General features: G+C 34.9%; 3 protein-coding genes across 3 annotated transcripts; 1 reads left to right on the top strand and 2 right to left on the bottom strand.

Moving 5' to 3' along the window:
- Positions 1-2364: 2364 nt before the first annotated feature.
- Positions 2365-5219, top strand: Cbr-syx-16 (the record flags this gene model as incomplete). The annotated part of the gene is made up of 3 exons (XM_045244597.1): positions 2365-2521; positions 3228-3301; positions 5025-5219. The coding sequence occupies 3 exons, from the start codon at positions 2365-2367 to the stop codon at positions 5217-5219; spliced, it is 426 nt and encodes a 141-aa protein (XP_045097239.1).
- A 78-nt stretch (positions 5220-5297) lies between these two features.
- CBG26070 lies at positions 5298-15593 on the bottom strand (the record flags this gene model as incomplete). The annotated part of the gene is made up of 12 exons (XM_045244596.1): positions 5298-5674; positions 6892-6966; positions 7537-8313; positions 8362-8499; positions 8558-8716; positions 9308-9448; positions 9883-9978; positions 10035-10208; positions 11989-12134; positions 12935-13185; positions 14210-14336; positions 15418-15593. 12 exons carry the CDS (start codon positions 15591-15593, stop codon positions 5298-5300), a joined length of 2637 nt encoding a protein of 878 aa, XP_045100391.1.
- A 1119-nt stretch (positions 15594-16712) lies between these two features.
- CBG26069 lies at positions 16713-20882 on the bottom strand (the record flags this gene model as incomplete). Its single annotated transcript, XM_045244595.1, has 6 exons — positions 16713-16724; positions 17459-17703; positions 17753-17830; positions 18605-18712; positions 18756-18937; positions 20671-20882. The coding sequence occupies 6 exons, from the start codon at positions 20880-20882 to the stop codon at positions 16713-16715; spliced, it is 837 nt and encodes a 278-aa protein (XP_045100390.1).
- Between the last annotated feature and the right edge of the window lie 378 nt (positions 20883-21260).

Here is a 21260-nt window from a genome sequence, read left to right as displayed (position 1 = left end):
ATTCTGGAATCTGAATTTTTGAATTTCTGAATTTCTGAATTTTTGAATTTCTGAATTTCTGAATTTCTGAATTTCTGAATTTCTGAATTCCAGAATTTCTGAATTCTAGAATTATTGAATTTCTGAATTTCTGAATTTCAGATTTTCAGATTTTCAGAATTTCAGAATTTCAAGATTTCCAAATTTCCAAATTTCAGACTTTCAGAACTTTTGGATTTCAGAATTTCCGAAATTCTGGAATTTCTGAATTTCTGAATTTCTGAATTTCTAATTTTCTGAATTTCTGAATTTCTGAATTTCAGAATTTCTGAATTCTAGAATTATTTAATTTCTGAATTTCTGAATTTCAGATTTTCAGATTTTCAGAATTTCCGAATTTATAAATTTCTGTTTCTGAATTTTAGAATTTTTTGATGTTTAGAATTCTGAATTTCTCAATTTCTGAAATTCCAAATTTTCAGTTTTTTAAATTTGAAATTCTCGCCAATTTTCAGCATTTCTTTGAATTTCAGATTTCCATGAATTCTTAATTTTTTTCAGATATCTTCCAAACACCAAAAAAGACAAAAAGAACTGATGCATTTCAAAGCTCCAAGAAATTTTTGAAAAAAAGAAAAAATGGTCCAAACTTTCCGGATATGGCTTCTCATCGTTTTGGGGATTTTTAAGGTAAGTATTTTTTTTTGTATTTTTATAAGCGAGTTTTTGAAATCTAAAAATTGAAAAAAATTGAAAAATGAAAAAAAAAATCTGAATTTTTTAGTAAAAACTCTATTTTTGAGCTTCCAAAAAAGCCAGTTTAAACTTATTCAATTTGTCGGAAACTTTCAGACTATGCAAAAACAAAACTAGAGCCTCATTTTTGTAGTTGACAACTTTTCTCGAAAATTTCAGTCAAATGAGATATATCGTTTTGACACGGGGCGTATATCATTAGGCTTCAATCTAACTGTCTGCGTCTCTATCTCTTCAGGTATCGACTTTTCAAAATAGTTGTCAACTGAAAAATCAAGCCCTTTTTTGTTTTGTATTCTCTAGAATTTTCAGTCTAATCCAAACATTTTCAGACTTATTTTCAGCCAAAAAATCCAATCTTTCCAGACCCCAATTGTCAATTGTGAGTACAGTGAATTGATGAATCAAAAAATTGGAGTCCGAGTGGAAATGCTTAATTTAATCTACGAAAATGAGACCACTATCACATCGACAGGACATCCAAGATGTCGATTGACACTGCATAAGTCAGGCTGGGATCGGTATTCCTTTTTTTCTTTGGTTTCATTTTTTTTTAGAAATTTTAAGTTTTATTAGTTTTTTAGTTGCAATCCAAGTGCGCTTTATGCCACAATAACTACCGTATCTCATTCTGCTCCGGTCCTAATAACTTGAAACATTGATTTTCGAGACCAGCGTAAAAAGTCTATTAAAATGAGTCTTATAACCCCATATTTCTATAATAATTGAAAATTGGACAATTTTTGGTCTAACTTGGTGCATCGCCTGTTTATAACAACTACCGTATCTCAGCCAGTTTTGGTCCAAAAGTTTTGAGGTATAGATTTTCGGAATCAGTGTAAAAATTTTGTTTAAATGAATATAATAACCTCAAATTTAGATAGAAAATCAAAATTTGACCGCTTTTGGTTCCAGCTTGGTGCATTGACCGTATGCAAAAACTACCGTAATACATTCCATTTTGGTTCAATTTTCTTGATACATATATTTTCAAAATCAGCTTAAAAATTCAATTAACATAAATTTACCTATATTTCGACAGGAATCGAAATTTGACCATTTTTGGGTCCAACATGGTGCATCGTCCATATGCAACTACTACCGTATCTCAGCTAGTTTTTGTCTAAATGACTTCAAATATAGTTTTTTGAAATCTGCAAAAAATTCTAAGCAAAACTTGACTTGATCAGAACGACTTTTTGAATTATCAATAGAGCGCACTTGCAGTTTTCAGTTTCATCTCACTATCAGGATTAGTTCAAAAACAATTTTTTTTTGAAATTATATATTTTTCTCAAAATTTATTATTTCAGAGACACCTGTTCAAGTCCTCAATTCAAACTGAATGATACACTATCCTGGTCAACTAGAGTTTGTTATAAATGGGTTTGTGACACGAGTGAGTTTTTGAATTTTCTGAATTTTTAATGGCCTTAAAATTCCTAGGCCATGTCTTTGAAATTAGAAAATAACGGGTTGAAAACGGCTTAAAGGCGGCTCAAACTTTTTTGCAAGCATTTTGCGAATTTTTGAATTTTTCGAAATCACAAAAAAAAACTGAAATTCAGATTTTTTAGAAATTCCGAAAACCAGAAAAAAAAAGTTTTTTAAATTTCAGCAAAATACGCGATGCGAGTGGAAAGTTGTTGGATTGGGACACCGAAAATGCCAGTGTTTATAGTACGAGAAGACGGGTGTACAATTGAAAAAGCAATTTTGACATCTCCAGTTTATACCTCTTTTAATAGGGCAGCAGCCATCGGATGGATGGCTGTAAGGCAGAAAAGTAAGTTGATTTTGGAAAATCTTGTTTTTTGAAGTTTCAAAATTTTCAGTTCAAGATTTAGAGTTGAAAATTTCAGCATTTTCCGTTTTTCGAAAATGTTGCTGATTTTTTGATTTTTCGAAAATGTTTTCTGGAATTACCGAATTTTCAGATTTCGCTTGAAACTTGAATTTTCACAAAATTGCTAAATTTGTAAATTCAAAATATCGTAATTTTCCTAAAAAAAATTATCTTTCTGGAAAATCGAACAATCCAAATTTCCAGAATTTCAAAATTTGAAATTCCTGAAAAGTTACCAATATCTTTGAAAATTCTAAAATGTTACATTTTTCCAAAGTTCCAAAACTTATCAAACAATTTTTTTTCGAAAAAGTTCAAATCATCATTATCATTACTAATAACATTCATCAAATTCTCTATGTCGCGTGCCTTTTCCCCCATTCAAAGTTAACCGATTGAGCTGAAACCTGACAGATAGATCAGATGTGTGTCTTAGTTGATGCCCCAACTTTTCTTTTTTCGAAATTTTGATTCTGAAGTCTTTTGGAGACGTTCTTTGGTTTCACCACAGTAAAGAGTAGTGGGCAGAGAGGGCGAGGATGTCCCACACACGTAGGCCAGGAGGTTGAGCCCCGAAAGGACGTAGACCGACTAGTTTTACAAATTCTGAAAATTAATAATCTAAAATTCCAAAAAATAATTTCAGACATGAAATACATGCACGTCGGCTGCACCATTCGTCTCTGCCATCTCTGTGATCCAGCGTGTCAGGAGATTACGGTAGGTTATCAAAGCCGGCGGCCGACCACGGTGAACGCGGCTGGGTGAACAATGTGATAATTATCAGTAGAGCTTATTTGCAACTTTAAAAGTGATTCTGGAAAAATTCTAGATAATCTAGAAATGGAAAAACTGAGTCTTTAAAACATTTAATTTTTTCCGAACACCGTAAAATCTTCAGAAATTGAAAGCTTATAGATTTTAGTATTACATTATAGTATTACAGTAGTATTGTAGTATTACCGTAGTATTATAGTATTAAAGTATTATAGTATTGTACTATTACAGTACTATTATAGTATTAAAGCCTTATAGTATTGTAGTATTATAGTATTACCAGCCTGCTGGCTGCTGCGCCTTCGGCGCAATTCATTGTTCGTCGCTCCACTCCTCACTTTTCGATTTTTCTTTATCACACTGAACATCTACACCATCTCTCCCCTCTCCTGGTGTGGCCTTCATGGCGCAGCTGTGTGCGTGCGCATCCATTGAGCGGAAGGCCGCTGGTTCGGATTTGGTGCCGGACAACCTTTCATTTGAAAACCCAAAACCGGACAGACTGACACCGGGACCAACAGACGCGTCTAGCGTTTTATATATAAGGAAGATAGTGTTATAGTACACAGGTCCTGGGCGAGCATACGCATAATGGATGGGCGACGGAGGACGCGCCGATGAATTGGTACATGGAAAGGACGCCGGTATGGCGCATATACGGCGCATATGGNGCACACCGCCGCCGAAAACATCTCCTCGCTGACTTGCTGGCACTCGATGAAATGAATAAAACGTTGGGTGGGGCTGCTAAAAGTATCAGTTAAGTTCTATTGTGATGTGATTTTGTTCAGGTCATCCGATTTCGTACTTTTCCTTTATTATTCCATATTCTTTTATATTTTGAACGACATATTACTGATTTTTTGAAACTCAATGTTTTGGTTTTGAAAAAGACTTATGGCAGTTTCCATTTAAATTTGATATGCAATCAAAAACAGAACAAAATGGGAAAAAATTCGCTAAAAATTGTTTTTTTTTCATTTGTTCAAAAAATATGTCTCACTTTCACTTTTTTGAAATTGCATGAAAAATTGAAAATTTTTATAATTTAAACTTTGTAATTATTGTATACTTACCAACTTACCTTTTACTCCACCTGAAAATACGATTTTTACAATAATTACAAAGTGAAATCTACAAATCTCAATACCACCTATTTTGGCGAAAAACATAGCAATTAACGAGTGAAAGACATGTTTCTGCAAGAATTCAGCGATTTTTTATTCTGCCATAACTCTTTTTAACAAAAAACATCGAAGGAATAATCGAAAAACCAGAAATGTAGGCTCGAATTGACGAAAAATTGACAAAGTTGCCGGTGTGGATTTACGGTAAACAATGCGCGCATCCGGGATTTCGGAGTGTTGTAGTCGGCCTACCGTATCAGACCCATATCGCACACATCGCCCACCCACCTAGAATCTATCTAGGATACGCGCGCATTCGGAACACTCGATTCAACCTCTCCCGCATCGCACACATATGAGACTCATCGCAGCTCGTTGTTCGCGATATGTGTCAAACGGACTTCTAGAGGATCGCATATGGATCGGGTCCTTTATGCGCATCATCGCCCAGGACCTGTGGTATTATAGTATTACACTGAAACACAGTAATTTCATTTTGAAAATTCTCAAAAGTTTCCCAATTTTTTCTGAAATTCCAGCCGCCTCGAAGCTGTAACGACTCTCGTGCCAATGACTATGAAGCCATGTGGAATAGCTCCTCGAAAGTGAAAAATCTCTGTTTTCCTTCTCCATCGACAACCGAGAACTCATTGGAATCCAATTTTTCGCAAACATTTTCTGCTTTATCAAATTCAATGATTTTCAGCATTGTTTATTTGTTATCAGTTTGCTGAATTAGAATAAAACAATTTAAAATTAAACAATTTATTTCAAATTCAAAAGAATCAAAACATTAACAAATTCAAAAACAATTATTCGCTAAACAAAGCCGAAATAGTTTTCTTCCAGACTTTTGTCTCATCTCTAAATGAATCAAAAATATCTTCATCGAGTTTTCCATCAAAAATTACAAACTTCAAAAACATTTTGTCATTTCCCAGTTCGCTAGCATTACAATTAAATTGGATTAGAATATTCGAAACCCCGCCAATATCCAATGATCCCAATTGATTTGGGGTTTTTAGAAATGCGGGATTATTGAATCCAATATAAAAAGCAATTCGATGCTTGGAATTATTGAAAATTCGAAAGTCAAAGGTGCCCGTAAGTTGTTCTGGATTATTGAGATGTATTTCATCGTCTATTCCAATTTCGATGCCTTCGAATGGTGATGGTGGACGATCGTCTTCTGGAAAATTCTTGTTTTTTTATTGAATTTTTGGAAGTTCTTTAAAAAACGGATTTTTTGAAATTTTCAGTTTTTGGGGACTTTCTGGAAATTCTTAATTTCCAAACTTTTATATTTGAAATTTCTAATTTGTCTTCGAATTTTCTAGAATTCAATATACTGTAAAATCTGTATTAATATTGCGCCTCTATTTGAATTGTCCCTCTAATAGACTTGCACCCCTTGAGGGCACTTGAAAAATAGACTTGCGGCCTTTAATTGAATTGCCCCCGTAATACAATTGCATCTGCAGCAGTATTGCGGCTCCGCCGGGAGTACTGTACAATTTTTAGTCTGTGACACCGTGACGAACTATTGCACAGTTGTTTTTCGAAGGATTTCACAGGATGCGGATTAAAAAATGGAAAAAAAAGATGATGAGGCAATTCATTGTTTGAAGAAAGATGGAGAAATTCCAGAAGGCGTACAGTTATTGAAGATAAGACGAGCAGAACGAGAAATGGAAGAAATTCAGGAGATTTTGGGAAATATTGAAATTGAGGAAGACGAGGGAGAAGTGAACCATGCCGAAGAAGAAGAAGAAGAAGACAATAACTATGACAGTGACGCCTCGATTTTTTGATTTTTTAAAATATGTGATACTTTTTTTTGTTTTGTTCAATGTGTTTCTTTTTTTTGTTGATTTTCATAATAAAACTGTTTTTTTTTTCAAAATTTTAACCTCAAATTGTAGTTTGAAAAATATAATTGCAGCCTCTATTTGAATTGCCCCTCTAATAGAGTTGCACCCCTTGAGGTGAATTGAACAATAGACTTGCATGCAATATTAATACAGATTTTACGGTATTAGAATTTCTGGAATTTATGATTTTGCGGGATTTTGCAAAATTTAGGATTTCTCTTTGATTTTTTTCTGTAATTTCCAAATTTTGGATTTTTCAAGGCTTTTCTAATATTTATGAATTTATGATTTTTTTTTTTGGAATTTCAAATTGGATTTTTGGATTTTACGCTTTTCTAAAATCCTGGAATTTCATTATTTTTGAGTTTTAAGTTTTAAGGAATTTCTGAGTTTTTTTCTGGAATTTTCTGTTTTTTTTAAACATTATTTCAACAAAAAAATTACTGGAATTTTTGAATTTTTTTTAAATTTCAGTAATTTTGAAGGACCAAAAAGTTCGCTGAATCCAAAACAATTTGAAAAAGAGAAAAATTACCTTCGTTTTCAATTTCTTCCAATTCTTCTACATTTTCTGGCTCCTCTGGAATAGGATCACTCGGCTCTTGTTCCTCTGAAAAAACTTTTTTTTTCTTAATGCTCAAGAATTTCATATTTTCTGTAATTCCTTTTTTTTCAAATAATAATCATTACTCTGAATTTCAGACTTTCTCAGATAAAAGTAAAATTTTGAAATTCGAAAAATCCTGGAAAGCCTGTTTGCCTGGCCTGCGACTTAAACTTCCGGCTGGTGCGCCTACGGCGCGAGATAGTTATTTTAAATTCAATCACTAATTAATATCAATAGTTTTATATGGTAGATCAAATTCGGTCATGCGGATAAGAAGAAAAAGTAAAAAAAATAGTAAAAGGGACAATTATTTATTATAGGAATGAACTTTTCAAAAATCACCTGGATTCCCGAATTCTTCAACGTCTTCTGGCTTTTCTCGGGGTTCTTCTGGACAATTTTCTATCTTCCATTTAAGCCACCGATAGTGATCTTCCTCCCCTGAAAAAAATAAAATTTAATTTCGATCAAGTTTATCTAGGTTCCTCTAAAAGATACCAAAAATCAGTCAGCTGATAGAATGTGTCGAATTTTATGTCGAAACACCCAGGGTTAAAGTTCAAGGAGACCCACCATAAATTTCGCTCGATTCCATTTTAATCCTTGGCCGTTTTTGGAGTGGTTGGTCTTCTGGAGATTCTACTGTGATGTGACATTCCCGTTTTCGGGATCTGATTTTCGGCAAATTTTCATTTTGTTCATCTTGAGCACCTTGGCCATCTTGATCAGTGTCTGGGACCTCAATCCTATCTTGAGCATCCTGATTCTCCTGGCCTTCATCTTGCCCGTCATTTTTATCTAGACCATCCTGACCATCTTTATCGTCTTGCTCATCTGGACCGTCAGCTTGGCCATTTTGCCCACCAACTTGTCCCTCTTGAATCCCAATGGCTTGATTTCCATTAGCAACTTCAACTTTTTCCTGGATCCTTGAAGCCTCTACGACCAGACCATCTTGCCCATCAGCTTCCAAATCTTTTAGCATCCTTGAAGCTTCAGCATCTTCGACCAGGCCATCTCGCCCATCTTGATCATTAGCTTTCACATTTTCATGGATCCTTGAAGATTCGTGGCCAACATTCGGGTCTTCTTCGATTCCAGGAACTTCATCTTGACCATCCTGACCTCCAGCAGCTCTCTGGATCTGTTCTTGGTGGCTGACATAGTCTTGGTTGTCCTGTTCATCCATTTGATCATAGTCAATGCCATTCATTGAAAGATCATCATCAGCTTCTTGGGATCGATCAGCTCCAGAAGTTTTGGAAATTCGATGACTTGGACTTCCAGAAGCTTTTGGGATCTTCTCAGATGACCCCGCTTTGGAGATGTACTGTCCTGATGCCTCCAACCCTGTAAAACAGTTATATTGATGTCTCAAAAACTCAAAATCCACCCTACCTGGCTCTTCCACATCTCCCCAATCCGGTATTCCGGAACTTCCCACGCCTTCTTCAGACAATCCAGAAGTTCCCTGTCTCCGATGTTCTGCCTCGATTTCGTCCAAAAACCTCACCTTTTTAGATGGTTTTTCGGATTCTGGAAGTAGAACTAGTTTAATTTTTCTTCTGAAAAAAATTTCAGGCAAATCGCTCACTTTTATTTTCCAGTGCTTCTCCAGTCTCATTTTCACTAATCGATTTCATATTGGATAAATCATTTGGTCCCGTTGGCTCTGGCTCCGATTCCTCATCGCTAGAAGAATCAGAAGAGTCGGATTCTGAATCTTCATCACCAAATTCTTGACGATTATTGGCTGGAAAATTTGAAAAATAAATCAGAAAATTGATCAGAAAATTGAGCTACGCAGTCACAAGTGCTAACTACGACCGCTTAGCTTTTTTTTTTTAATTTTCAGAAACTGTTTATACTCATTTGGAAGCCCAGAACGCGGGAAATTCAAAAATCTAGTGTTCGTCAAAATTGGGCAAGAAATAAGCGAGTTACAGCTGATTTCTTGAAATTCGCAGTGGAGCGAACTTGCCGAACGATCGCTTAGCTCATTTTCAATTTTTTAGAAACTAAGCCATGTTTATACTCATTTTGAAGCTCAAAACGTGAGAAGTTCAAAAATCCAATTTTGATTCAGATTGAACAGAAACTAAGAGAGTTACATCCATTTTCCTGAGACTTGCAGTGGAGCGAACTTACCGAACGATCGATTAGCTCCTTTTTTAAACCTTTTAAGAAGCTGGGTCATGTTTATACTCATTTCAAAGCCCAGAACGCGGGAAATTCAAAAATGTAACTTTCGTTAAAAATGGACGAAAAATAAGCGAGTTACAGCTAATTTCCTTTAGTTAGATATTCCAATTTTTTTTCAAATTTGAGAAATTTTGAAACTCACCTTCATCCTCTTCAGAATCCGAAATAACAAACAGCGGAATTTTTGGAATCGGCTCTTCATCGTCGCTGTAACTTTCAGAACTATCTGATGATTCCAAATATCTTGGTTTTCGAATCTTCTGACTATTGTTAGCAGGAGGGACTGAAAAATAAAGAGACCTTTTTGTCTAAATTTTTTTTATTAAAGGCGCCAGCTGAGCTCCGCGTAGCTCAATTTCAAAAGTGAAAAGAAATAGGTCATGATTATATTTATTTTGAAGCCCAAAACGCTGAAAATTCAAAAATCTAAATTTCGTTAAAACTGGACAAAAACTGAGCAAGTTATGCCCAATTTTTTAGAAATTCGCAGTAGAGCGTACCAGCCAAAACTTGATCCAATTTTCAAGTTTGAGAGAAATGGTTCATGGTTATATGCATTTTAAAGCCCAAAACGCGGGAAATTCAAAAATCTAACTTTCGTCAAAATTGGGTAAGAAATAAGCGAGTTACAGCTAATTTCTTGAAATTCGCAGTGGAGCGCGTTTAAGCTAGGCGGGAAATTTAAAAAGTTCAAAAAATTCCATAAAAAAATCTTACCCTGATCGTCATCTGAATCATCTCCCCAATAAATTCCCTGATGATTCCCATTCGCTTGTGTTGGTACTAACGGTACATCAAAATCATCCATGAAATCTGAAAAAGCTTGATTTTTGAAAAATTTCAAATTTCAAAAAAATTACCATTATTACCTTGTTGCTCCTCAAATGCACCAAAATCGTCATCTTCAGAATCCTGCTCATCGTCGGCTTCTGAGATTTCCACGTCTTCTGAATTCTGTACTTCTTGTGGTGCTTCTAGATCTGATTGATCATCTTCAGAGTCTTCCGGATCTTGAATCTTCTGCTTCTTGTTTACAGGAGCAGCTGGAAAAATGGTTTGAAAATCACTTTAAAAAATGTTTTTCTTTGAAAATCTGAAAATCAATTTTAACATTTTTGAATTTGTCTGAAAATTTCAGATAATAACAAACAAAACTAGATCTTCATTTTTGTAGTTGACACTTTTTTCTGAAAATCAACATCTGAAGAGATAGAAACGCAGATAGTTAGAGTGTCAAACTGTCTCCGTCTCCTGAACTTCAAATGGTTATATCTCGGCTTCTAGTAAAGCTAGAAACGTGATTTTTGGCGCAATTTGCTTGGAATTCAAAAAGAATTTCAATTATTAACATTTTTCAACAAAAATCTATTTCTAGATGTTCTAGGAGCCGAGATATGACTATTCGAGGTTTAGGAGGCGCAGACATCGGGACACTTGTCTTCGTCTCTATCTCTTCAGTTGTCGATTTTCCGAAAAAAATGTCAACTACAAAAATGATGCTCTTGTTTTGTTTAGTATGTATCCCATTTTTCAAAAACTTCGGACACGTACTAACCACTCATTTTCAGCCTAAACTGAAACTTATTCGAAAAAAAATTTTTTCGCAATTTTTTTCTCAAAAATCTGATAATCAATTTTATCTTTATTCGATTTGTATGAAAATTTCAAAACATACTAAACAAAACTAGAGCTTCATTTTTGTAGTTGACACTTTTTCCTGAAAACCAACACCTGGAGAGATAGAGACGCAGACAATTATAGTGTCTCGCTGTCTGTGTCTCTTTATCTTCAAATAGCCATATCTCGGCTGGTAGTACAGCTAGGAAAGTGTTTTTTGGCGCAATTTGCTTGGAATTCAAAAATGATTTTAATTTTTAACACTTTGCAACAAAAAATCACTTTTCTAGATGTTCTAGGAGCCAAGATATGGCTCTTCAAAGTTTTGAAGGCGCAGACAGCGAGACACTCTAACTCTCTGCGGGTCTATCTCTTCAGGATTTCTCGATTTTTAAGAAAAGTTGTCAACTACAAAAATAAAGCTCTGGTTTTGTTTTGTGTCATTTACAATTTTCAGACAAAACGGACAAGAACTAATTACTCATTTGGGCCCTTAAAGTTGGAACTCATCTTAAGAAACAATCTGGAATTCTGTTTTGGAAAACCTGAAAATTTTTCTGTAGGCGCATAACTGATAATCTCACCTTTGATTATTCCATTTCTCCTTTTCTTCAGTCATCAGGTCCTAGATTGAATTACAGAACCTTCTTCCACCTCTTCTTCGATTGCTCTTTCAGGCGCTGAAAAGATCAAAAATCTTCCAAAATTTTGCGAGATTCCCACAAACCTTCCGTATTATTCTTCATTCCCAATGTGATACATTTTCTCAGTTTACATTTTCGACATTTCGAAATGTCTTGGCATTTTGACTTACAGAATTTCAGTAGCTTCTTATTGCGGAAAGACCTAAAATTTTATTCTCATCATAAATTTAAGTTTAACCTTAATTATCTCGGCTACTTTGAAAGCTATTTAAATTTTAAAAACAAATAAAATGTGTAAAATTTAATTTTAAACATTTTACTAGTTGACAACTTTTTGATATCTTTCACAGGAACCATGATATTCAAAAATTTTAAAACTAACCCTCTGAAGATGTCGAAACATTTCTGGCATGTGATGACGCCCTGATGGAGGCCAACTTTGCGCTTTTCCAGACAGACCATACATCCGAGAGACACTGAAAAAAATAAAGTTTTATTTTTGTTCAGCATATCCTAAGAATTTCAGAACGATTTTAAAAAATTAAGCTTGAATTGTACTCACATTCCTCTTTTTTCTCCTCAATCGCTTGGAATTTTGTCCATATGCATCGATAGCAATCACGAATGGCTAACGCATCCAAGACGCATTTTCCTTTATTGGCACATTTTTCGAAGTCGCTTTCTTTTTTCTTTATATTTATGTGGTATCTGAAAAAAATTGAAAAATTAACTGATAGTGAGCTCATCCTATTCTTGCACTTTGACCCCAATTATCTCGGTTCATACATTAGATATCAAACATTTGTCAACTAAAAAATTATTTTGAAATTTCACAAATTTTATCAGTGTACACATTTTAGATACCTTTCATTGCAATTGAGATAATTGAGATCAAAGATGCACTAAGAACATCTAACTTTGACCTCAATTATCTCGGCTCCTATTAGAGATACAAAAGATGTGTCAACTGATAAAATGTGTAAAATTTTATGATAAACATTTTATCAGTTGACAAATTTTTGACATCTGTAATAGGAATTGAGATATATCGAGTTGTATGAAGTCACCGCTCAAGCGTCCCACCTCAATGGGCGCAGGGGGACGCCGAGAAGCTTGGGCGGCGGACCGCCGGCGGCTCCTCATAGCTGTCTAACACTCTTGCACTTTGACCCAAATTATCTCGGCTCCTATTAAAGATTCAAAAGATGTGTCAACTGATGAAATGTGTCAAATTTCATGGTGAACATTTTATTATTTTGCAATTTGTTGATATCTATAATAGGAATTGAGATATATCGAGTTGTGTGACGTCGCCGCTCAAGCTTCCCACCTCAATGGGCGCAGGGGACGAGCCGCTTTTGACTTAACTTATCTCGGTTCCTACTAAAGGTATCAAAATTTGATCAATTGATAAAATGTGTAAAATTTTGTGATAAACATTTTATCAATTAACAAATTTTTGATATCTCTCATAGGAACCGAGATAATTAGGGATAATTAACACTCACCTATAGAAATTTGAACAAGAACGACACAAGGCATAACCAAATTTGACATGTGGGCTCGGTTTGGTGCAAATAAGGCATTTCATTAATTGTTCAACTTTTTGATCAACCGGAAGATGGTCAACATCTGGGAGACTGATTTCCAGTTTTTGTGTATTTTTACAGGTTTTCTCTGCACCTTTGGTCATCTTTTTCTTCTCCCTCTTGCTCTGCGAGCCCACAGTTTTCGATTGATTCCCAGAATCTTCTTCCGGCTCTAAAAAAATAGCTCATTCTCCAAAACTTTCAAGAAATTCCTCACTTTTCATTCCCAATTCCAAACATCTTGCCAATTTGCATTTTTTGCATTTCGAAGTTGATTTGCATTTTGGCTGACAACACTTCAGTAGCTTCTTATTGCTGTGCTGCCTATAATTTCAAAAAAGTTTCAGTTTAACCTTAATTATCTCGGCTCCCTTAGAAGCTATCTAACTTTTGTTAACTAATAAAATGTGTAAAATTTTATTTCAAACATTTTAGTAGTTGACAGCTTTTTGATATCTTTTAAAGGAACCGAGATATTTGAGAATTTTAAAAACTGACAGTCTGAAGAAGCCGTAGCATTTCATGCATGTGATGACGCCACGATGAAGACCGACATTGTGCGTTTCAAGAAGACAGACCATGCATTTGAGAGACACTAGAAGAATTGAAATTTTTAAAAATTGACACATTTCAAACCATAAAATCACTTTTATAGCTTTACTAGGAGCCAAGGTCTAGGTACTTGAAATTTGAAAAAAATTAAAGTCATTTTTTTTTGAAACTTTAAAAAATCAGATTCAGCTTTTTTTGAATTATCTGAAAACTTCAGAACATACTAAACAAATCTAGAGCTTCATTTTTGTAGTTGACACTTTTTTCGAAAAATCGATACTTGAAGAGATAGAGACGCAGACAGTTAGAGTGTATTGCTTAAACTTCAAATAGCCATATCTTGGCTCCTAGAATAGATAGAAAAGTGGTTTTTAGTGCAAAATGTTTTAAATTTAAATTGTTTTGAATTTAAAGCATTTTGAGCTATAAACTATCTTTCTAGCTTTACTATGAGCCAATATATGACTTTCTAAAGCTTAGGATGCGCAGACAGTGAGACACTCTAACTGTCGGTGTCTCTATCTCTTCAGGTGTTGATTTTCAGTAAAAGTTGTTAACTACAAAAATGAAGCTCTGTTTTTGTTTGACATATTCTGAAAATTTCGAACCCATTGCTCAGCTTTAAGATTGAATTGTACTCACATTCTTCTTTTTTCTCCTCAATCGCTTGGAATTTTGTCCATATGCATCGATAGCAATCGCGTATGGCCAAAGGATCCAAGACGCATTTTCCTTTATTGGCACATTTTTCGAAGTCGCTTTCTTTTTTCTTTACATTTATGTGGTATCTGAAAAAAATTGAACAATTAACTGAGCTCATCCTATTTTTGCACTTTAACCCTAATTACAGTACCGGACAAGAAGAAATCAACTTTTAGTTTTACGAGGGTATCTCGAAAACTATGAGAGCTAGGACTCTGAAATTTTGTACGTATGAGAATCATATGAGACCATACGTCCTTGCATGTTAGGAATTGGTTCAATCGGCGTCATGTGAACGTTCTGCCTTGGCCAAGCCAAAGTCCCGACTTGAATATTATCGAACCACTCTGGGAGGAGCTGGAGAGACGCCTCAAAGGAAAATTTGCCTCCAACTCGGACCAGAAATTCGTTCAACTTCAAGATGCTTGGTCGCAGATCCCACAGTCGACAATTGATGCTCTGATTGATAGCATGCCTCGACGCTGCCAGGCCGTGATTGACAACAAAGGATACCCAACCAAGTATTAAACTATTTTCATTTTCTTCCCGCTTTATTTTTAAGTGATTTTTGTTTTTTTGTAATGTTTAATGAAACTGTTGCCTGTTAAGCGAAATTCCATTTTTCTCAATTTTTGTAATTACGCGTCTGATATGGTGTCTGCGGACTTGATATTTTTTCGGAATATTTCTGAGCCTTTCAAAAACATACGTACAAAATTTCAGAGTCCTAGCTCTCATAGTTTTCGAGATACCCTCGTAAAACTAAAAGTTGATTTCTTTTTGTCCGGTACTGTATCTCGGCTCCTTTCAAAGATATCAAAGTTTGGTCAAATGACAAAATGTGTAAAATTTCATGATAAACATTTTATCAGTTGACAAATTTGTGACATCTGTAATAGGAATTGAGATATATCTAGTTTTATGAATCCGCCGCTCAAGCATCCCACCTCAATGGGCGCAGGGCGCGGACCGCCGGCGGCTCCTCATAGCTGTCGTCTTTGACTTAACCTATCTCGGTTTTTATCAAAGATATCAAAATTTTATCAATTGATAAAATGTGTAAAATTTTGTGATAAACATTTTATCAGTTAACAAAGTTTTGATACCTCTGAGAAGAACTGAGATAATTAGGGTTAACTAACACTAACCGATAGAAATTAGCGCAAGAACCACACAATGCATAACCAAACTTGATTCGTTTGCTCGGTTGGGTACAAACAATGCATTTCAGTAACTCTTCGATTTTTTGAGCAACCGGAAGATGAGCAACTTTTGGAGGGCAAATTTCCAATTTTTGGGCAGTTTTACAGCTTTTCTTTGACATTTTTTTTTCTGAAAAAAAAAGTTAACTTTCAAGAGAAAACCGGGGTTTTTAAAGTATACGTTATACGGTAGCAAGCATTGGCTATCATTGGGTGTGGTACGATAGAAAAATAAATGAGCAAACACTAATTACTGTGCTACGGAAAACTGCATTCTCAAAAAAAAAATTCAAAAACTAAAAAATAGGATATTTTGTTCTTCTGAAAAATGCTCAGTTTCCAACCAAATTTCTTAATTTTTGTCTTAAAATTAAGCTGAAATTCTGCTCTTTCCATTCCAACAATTTTCAATTCAGTTTACTCTATTTTCCCCAGCGAAAAATCATCTAGAAGACGTCCCCCTTTTTTCACCTTCCTCTTGTCCGAGAGGAGTACAAAACGAGGTGCTTTATTTTTTGTTTTATATAACTTTTTATAAGGTTTAAAGTGAAAAAACTTGGAAAATCTGTTAAAACTTAACATTTTATTTGAATTCAGCATGTTTTAATCTATTTTTTGGTAAAATTTTTAGGGAAAAAAGGCGGGAAATTTGAATTTCAGTGATTTAAACAAGAAATTTAAAAAATCAGGAAAATTGAATTTTTGTGGGAAAAATATTTGAAAATTAAAGAAAACCCGAGAAATTCGAATAAGTGTGTAATCAAAAAAGTCTTATAAGGTAAGCAAAAAAGAGTTAAACAAACAAGAATACAAGGAGAACAGGGACGTTTATGTTTCGTTATGACGCAGGCGAGACACAATAAAGGAGAAAGAGACGCAGACAGTGTAACAGAGACATGTAGCAGATAACGTTAAGAAGGCGGGCGGAAGACGGACGGCACGAACGGCACGGCGGTGTAATATCCTGTGGGAAGAAGCGTGTGCTATTCGACGAGCCTTGGTGATTGACCCCAAAGAACTGTGGGATTAGAGGTGTGAATTCTGGCAAGTTGGCTCCATGCAAAGTTCAGAAATTCAGTTGTAATTTGCTTGGTTTTTCTCCAACTCTGACGAAAACTAGATTTTTGAATTGTAGGCGTTTCCGGCTTCAAAATGAGTATAAACATGACCTATTTCTTTTGAAATTTTAAAATGAGCCATAGCTAGCTCAGGTGGCGTAGCTTACTATTAGTTGGTTGCGGCTATAAAAGAACCTAAAAAGTATAAAATCGACTGATAAAAGTCGCGAAATACAAAATATTCAATTTTAAAAACAAAATTCAGAAAAATTAGTTAGAAAAATATAAAATATTTATTGAGGTAGTGAAAATGAGGCAGTACAAAATCATGTACCATCTTTGGCCTAAAATATTTGATTGGTATCAAAATTTTGTTAACTGATAAAATGTGTGACATTTAATGATAAACATTTTGTTAGTTTACAAAATTTTTATACCTTTTATAGGAACTCAGATAATCTGGGTCAAAGTTAACAATTAAGAACATCTATCAACATTAAGTCTGCCTCTTTTGATCTCAATCATCTCGATCCATCTAAAAGATATCAAGAAGTTGTCAACTGATAGAATGTGTGAAATTTTATGATAAACATTTTACCAGTTTACAGATATTTGATTTCTCATATGAGAACTGAGATAATTAAACTCAAAGTTGACAATGAGCGATAGTCATCGTCATGACTAGACATCCACTTTGACTTTGATTATCTCGGTTTATTGAATTGATATCTGAAAATTGTTAACTAATAAAATGTTTATCATTATATTTCACACATTTTATTAGTTGACAAATTTTTGATACCTATTATAGCCGCTGAGATAATAAAGCTCAAAGTGAAAGTAGCGTACTATTAGGACCAAAATTTGCGATCATAAAAAATGGGGATTCTTCTGGTCCAGCATTTTTCAGAGTTTTCAAATTTCAAAACCAGTTCATCGTGGACTGGAGCATTGGATTCAAATTTGCAGACAATTGGTACAGTTGCCAAATTTCCAGCATCCATGATGCCATCAGAATTTTCCACGACTTCTAGAAATGGATTTTTTAATTCCGCGGAATATTTGATTGGCCTATTTGAAGTATTTTGGATTCGGAAATTTATGAAATTCGTGCACCCTTTTGATCTTGTGACTGCGATGAATTGGCCGGGGAATGTTTTGATTTCGTCGGATCCTAGAAAATGGAAAATTTCAGATTTTTGAAATTTTCAAAAATAAATTACCTGGATCCACTTGATTCTTCAAAAACTTCTTTTTCCACTTTTCAAGTTTCAGTTTTCTGGTTGGACCATTTTTCGGTTCTGAAATTGAGGTTTGCAAAATTTTTTTTTTGGAAAAAAAAATCCAAAAAAAGTTTTTTTTTGAAAATCTGAAAATCAACATTTTAACATTTTTGAATTTGTCTGAAAATTTCAGATAATACCAAACAAAATTAGAGTTTCATTTTTGTAGTTGACACTTTTTCCTGAAAATCAATACCTAAAGAGATAGAGACGCAGACAGTTAGGGTGTCTCGCTGTCTGCGCCTCTGAACTTTAAACCGACATATCTTGGCTCCTAGAATGGCTAGAAGCTGGGGTTTTAGCTCAAAGTGTTCCAAAATTTGCTATTTCTTAAATTTTCAGCATATTGCGCTGAAAATCACTTCTGTAGCTGTACTAGGACCCAAGATATGGCTGTATGAAGGTACCTAGACCTCCGAAACTTGAAATAGCCGTATTTTGGCTCCTAAAACAGCTAGAAAATTAGTTTTTAAACAAAAATTAAATTGAGTTTTCTGCTCAAAGTGTTTCAAAATTTGCTGTTTCTTGAATTTCCAGCATTTTGCGCTAAAAATCACTTCTCTAGCTATTCTAGAAGCCAAGATACGTCTATTTGAAGTTTAGGAGGCTCATATTTTGAGACACTCTAACTGTCTGCGTCTCTATCTCTTCAGGTATTGATTTTCAGAGAAAAATGTCAACTACAAAAATGAAACTCCACTTTTGTTTAGTGTAATCTGAAATTTTCAGATAAATCGAAAAAAGTTGAAATCGATTTCCAGAATTTCAAAAAAAGTATATGTCTCTAGCTACCTGGCGCCTGAATCTCCGGCTGTGCTCCAGAATCTTCTTGATCAGAATCCTTATTTTCAGTCTTCTCCTCATCTGAACCTCCTCTTCCAGAAGAGTACCATCCAGTGCCTGGAAAACTACAGTATTTTCCTACTGTAACTGTATAGCTCACCCATTTGTTCCGCAATAATTTTGGCTTGAGTGAAAAAGTGCTCCAAAGTTAGTGGCTGATATTTTGCTTGGGGATTTTTACGAATATATTCAAGCCACTCTTTTTCTTCTGGACATTCGTCATTATCATAAACTTCATCATTTGGACCATTTGAGCTGGTTGGGTTCTCTGAATTCATGTTCCTGGAAAAAAAGCCTAATTCCAGAAAAATCCATATTTCTCCAGGAATTTCCAACCAAAATTTTTGATTTTAGTTTTAAAATGAAGCTGAAAATCTATTCTATTGATTTTAATTTACAAATTAAAAAAAACCATCGAATTTCGATAATTTAAGGATGTTTTAATACACTATTCCCTGTTTGACCTAGTCGTCTTGTCCGAGAGGACTACACAAAAAATATATTGAAATCATGCTCAAAAAAGCCTAACTAACGGTCGAATTTGAATTTTTGTTAAAAACTTGATTTAAATAAAGTTCTTAAAGGAGGCGAGACAGCAAAAGTTTCGGGGACAGTTCGGGGGACGAAATCGCACCGCGCTTATGTAGACCATCGGTCGTCAGGCGCCTTCGCGCCCCCGTAGCTCAGCCGGTAGCGGCGCTGTACCCCTGAGCTGCCTGTCATGAGTTCAACCCCTCATGGGGGTTCTCTATGCAAAATATCAGGAAAACTTTTTTTTTGGTGCCTGGCCTCCTTTAAGGCTATAAAGCACTTTAGAAGTAAGTTCCATATTACTCTCGTCCGAAATCAATGCACGTTGCGGCCGAAAATTTACTCAAAATCGCATCTTCGGTCGCACAGCGAAAACAACAAATGGATGCATGCGCCTTTAAATACCGTACCTCGGACGTTTTTTCATTTTGGGCCCTATTTGGCTGTTTTTTCTATTTTTAAAGAAAAATAAATTAAAGATTTATAAGAATTACACAAAATTAGACAGAAACAAGCGAAAAAATGAGAGAAAAAGACAAAAATTCGATAAATGTTGAGGTACTGTACTAAAGGCGCGTGCAATAATTTGAAAAATACAGTAAGGTTCTCTATGTGGGAGCTAAGCTCCTCCCACCGTTGTTTTCTCGGCCGCAACGTGCATTGATTTCGGACAAGAGTAATACTTGAAAACTTCAAAAAATCTGTTTTTCTGAAAAAATAAAGCCTAATTTCAGAAAAATCCATTTTTCTCCAGGAATTTCCAACCAAATTTTTTTGATTCTAGTCTTAAAATGAAGCTCAAATTCTATTCTTTCACTTTTCATTAAAAACTATATGAAAAAACTTTAGAATTCGATAATTTGAGACGATTTTAACACACTATTCCCTGTTTGACCTAGTCGTCTTGTCCGAGAGGACTACACAAAAATAGACTATGGAAAACAAGCTTAATTAAGCATAACGGTCGGTTAAATTTGAGTTTTTTGTAAAAATTTCAATTTTCAAGGAATGTAGAAGATTATAAACCAGTTTGAATGAAAACGGGCTAATTAAAATTTGCAAAAAACCGATTTTCCAGACAAAAAATTCTGAAAATCGATATTTCGACCACATCGATCTTATGAGATGCTAAATAATTGTTGAAGTTTTTAAAACTAGGCTTGAAATGATAAAAAAGACAAAAACAACTTTTCCGTCCAGTTTTTTCGCGTTTTCGCCTCTATTTTCTGCAAAGTAGAGCGAGAGAGCGCGGGAAGAGAAGAGACGCAGGCGTGTAGAGGGAAATGTGGAGCGTTAAAACGGCCTGGAGGGGGGTCAACAGTGGTCCAGCTCCGGACTAAATAAACGTATATAAGAGCCCAAATGTTCTGTAATCTGTAATCTGAAATTTCCAAAAAAATTAATGCTCAAATAATTTTATTCATCCAAATCCAGATTCTCAATAAAATTGATTTCTCCGTTCCTGACAGATGTTGTTGACACACGACCATCCTCTGAAACAGTCGAAGCTCGATGTACAATATCTCGATTTCTTCGCCCCGCCCACTTTCTTCTGAACGGTCACGTCTCCAGATGACTTTCTGAAGAGGTGACGGCGAGTGTTTGGAACACAGACGGCGTTGCGGCAGTATTCATCAGAAGTGCATGTGTAGCTGTCACGACACGAGCGTCCTTGAGCGGTGACTTCATAAGCCATGAATGAGAGAAGAACGACGAGAAAGATCTGAAAGTTTCTATGATTGTTTGATTAGCTTCTTCTGTACGGTAGAGTACATTTGGCAACTATTTGAATTTTATATCATTTTGTAGGACTTTTGAAGTTCTACATTGTCCAATTTAATTTTGCCAAAAATATTGAGCTTGAAGAAAGTTATGATTATAAGAAGACTATAGGCAAGTATGGCGCCACTTCCCGACCCTTCTGTTTAGCGCCGTCTGTACGGTAGAGTCGTTTTTGAAAATATTTGCGTTTTATATCACGTTGTAGTTCTTTTGAGGTTTTACAATTGCCAATTTATTTTAGCTAAAAATAATGAGTTTGAAGATAGTTATGACCAAAAAGGCAATAAGCTAG

The sequence above is a fragment of the Caenorhabditis briggsae genome, assembly GCF_000004555.2.
Source record: "Caenorhabditis briggsae complete genome, chrIII, whole genome shotgun sequence".
Lineage (NCBI taxonomy): Eukaryota > Metazoa > Nematoda > Chromadorea > Rhabditida > Rhabditidae > Caenorhabditis > Caenorhabditis briggsae.
Note: the sequence above shows the minus strand (reverse complement) of the source record. Positions and strands in the feature narration are given on the sequence as shown.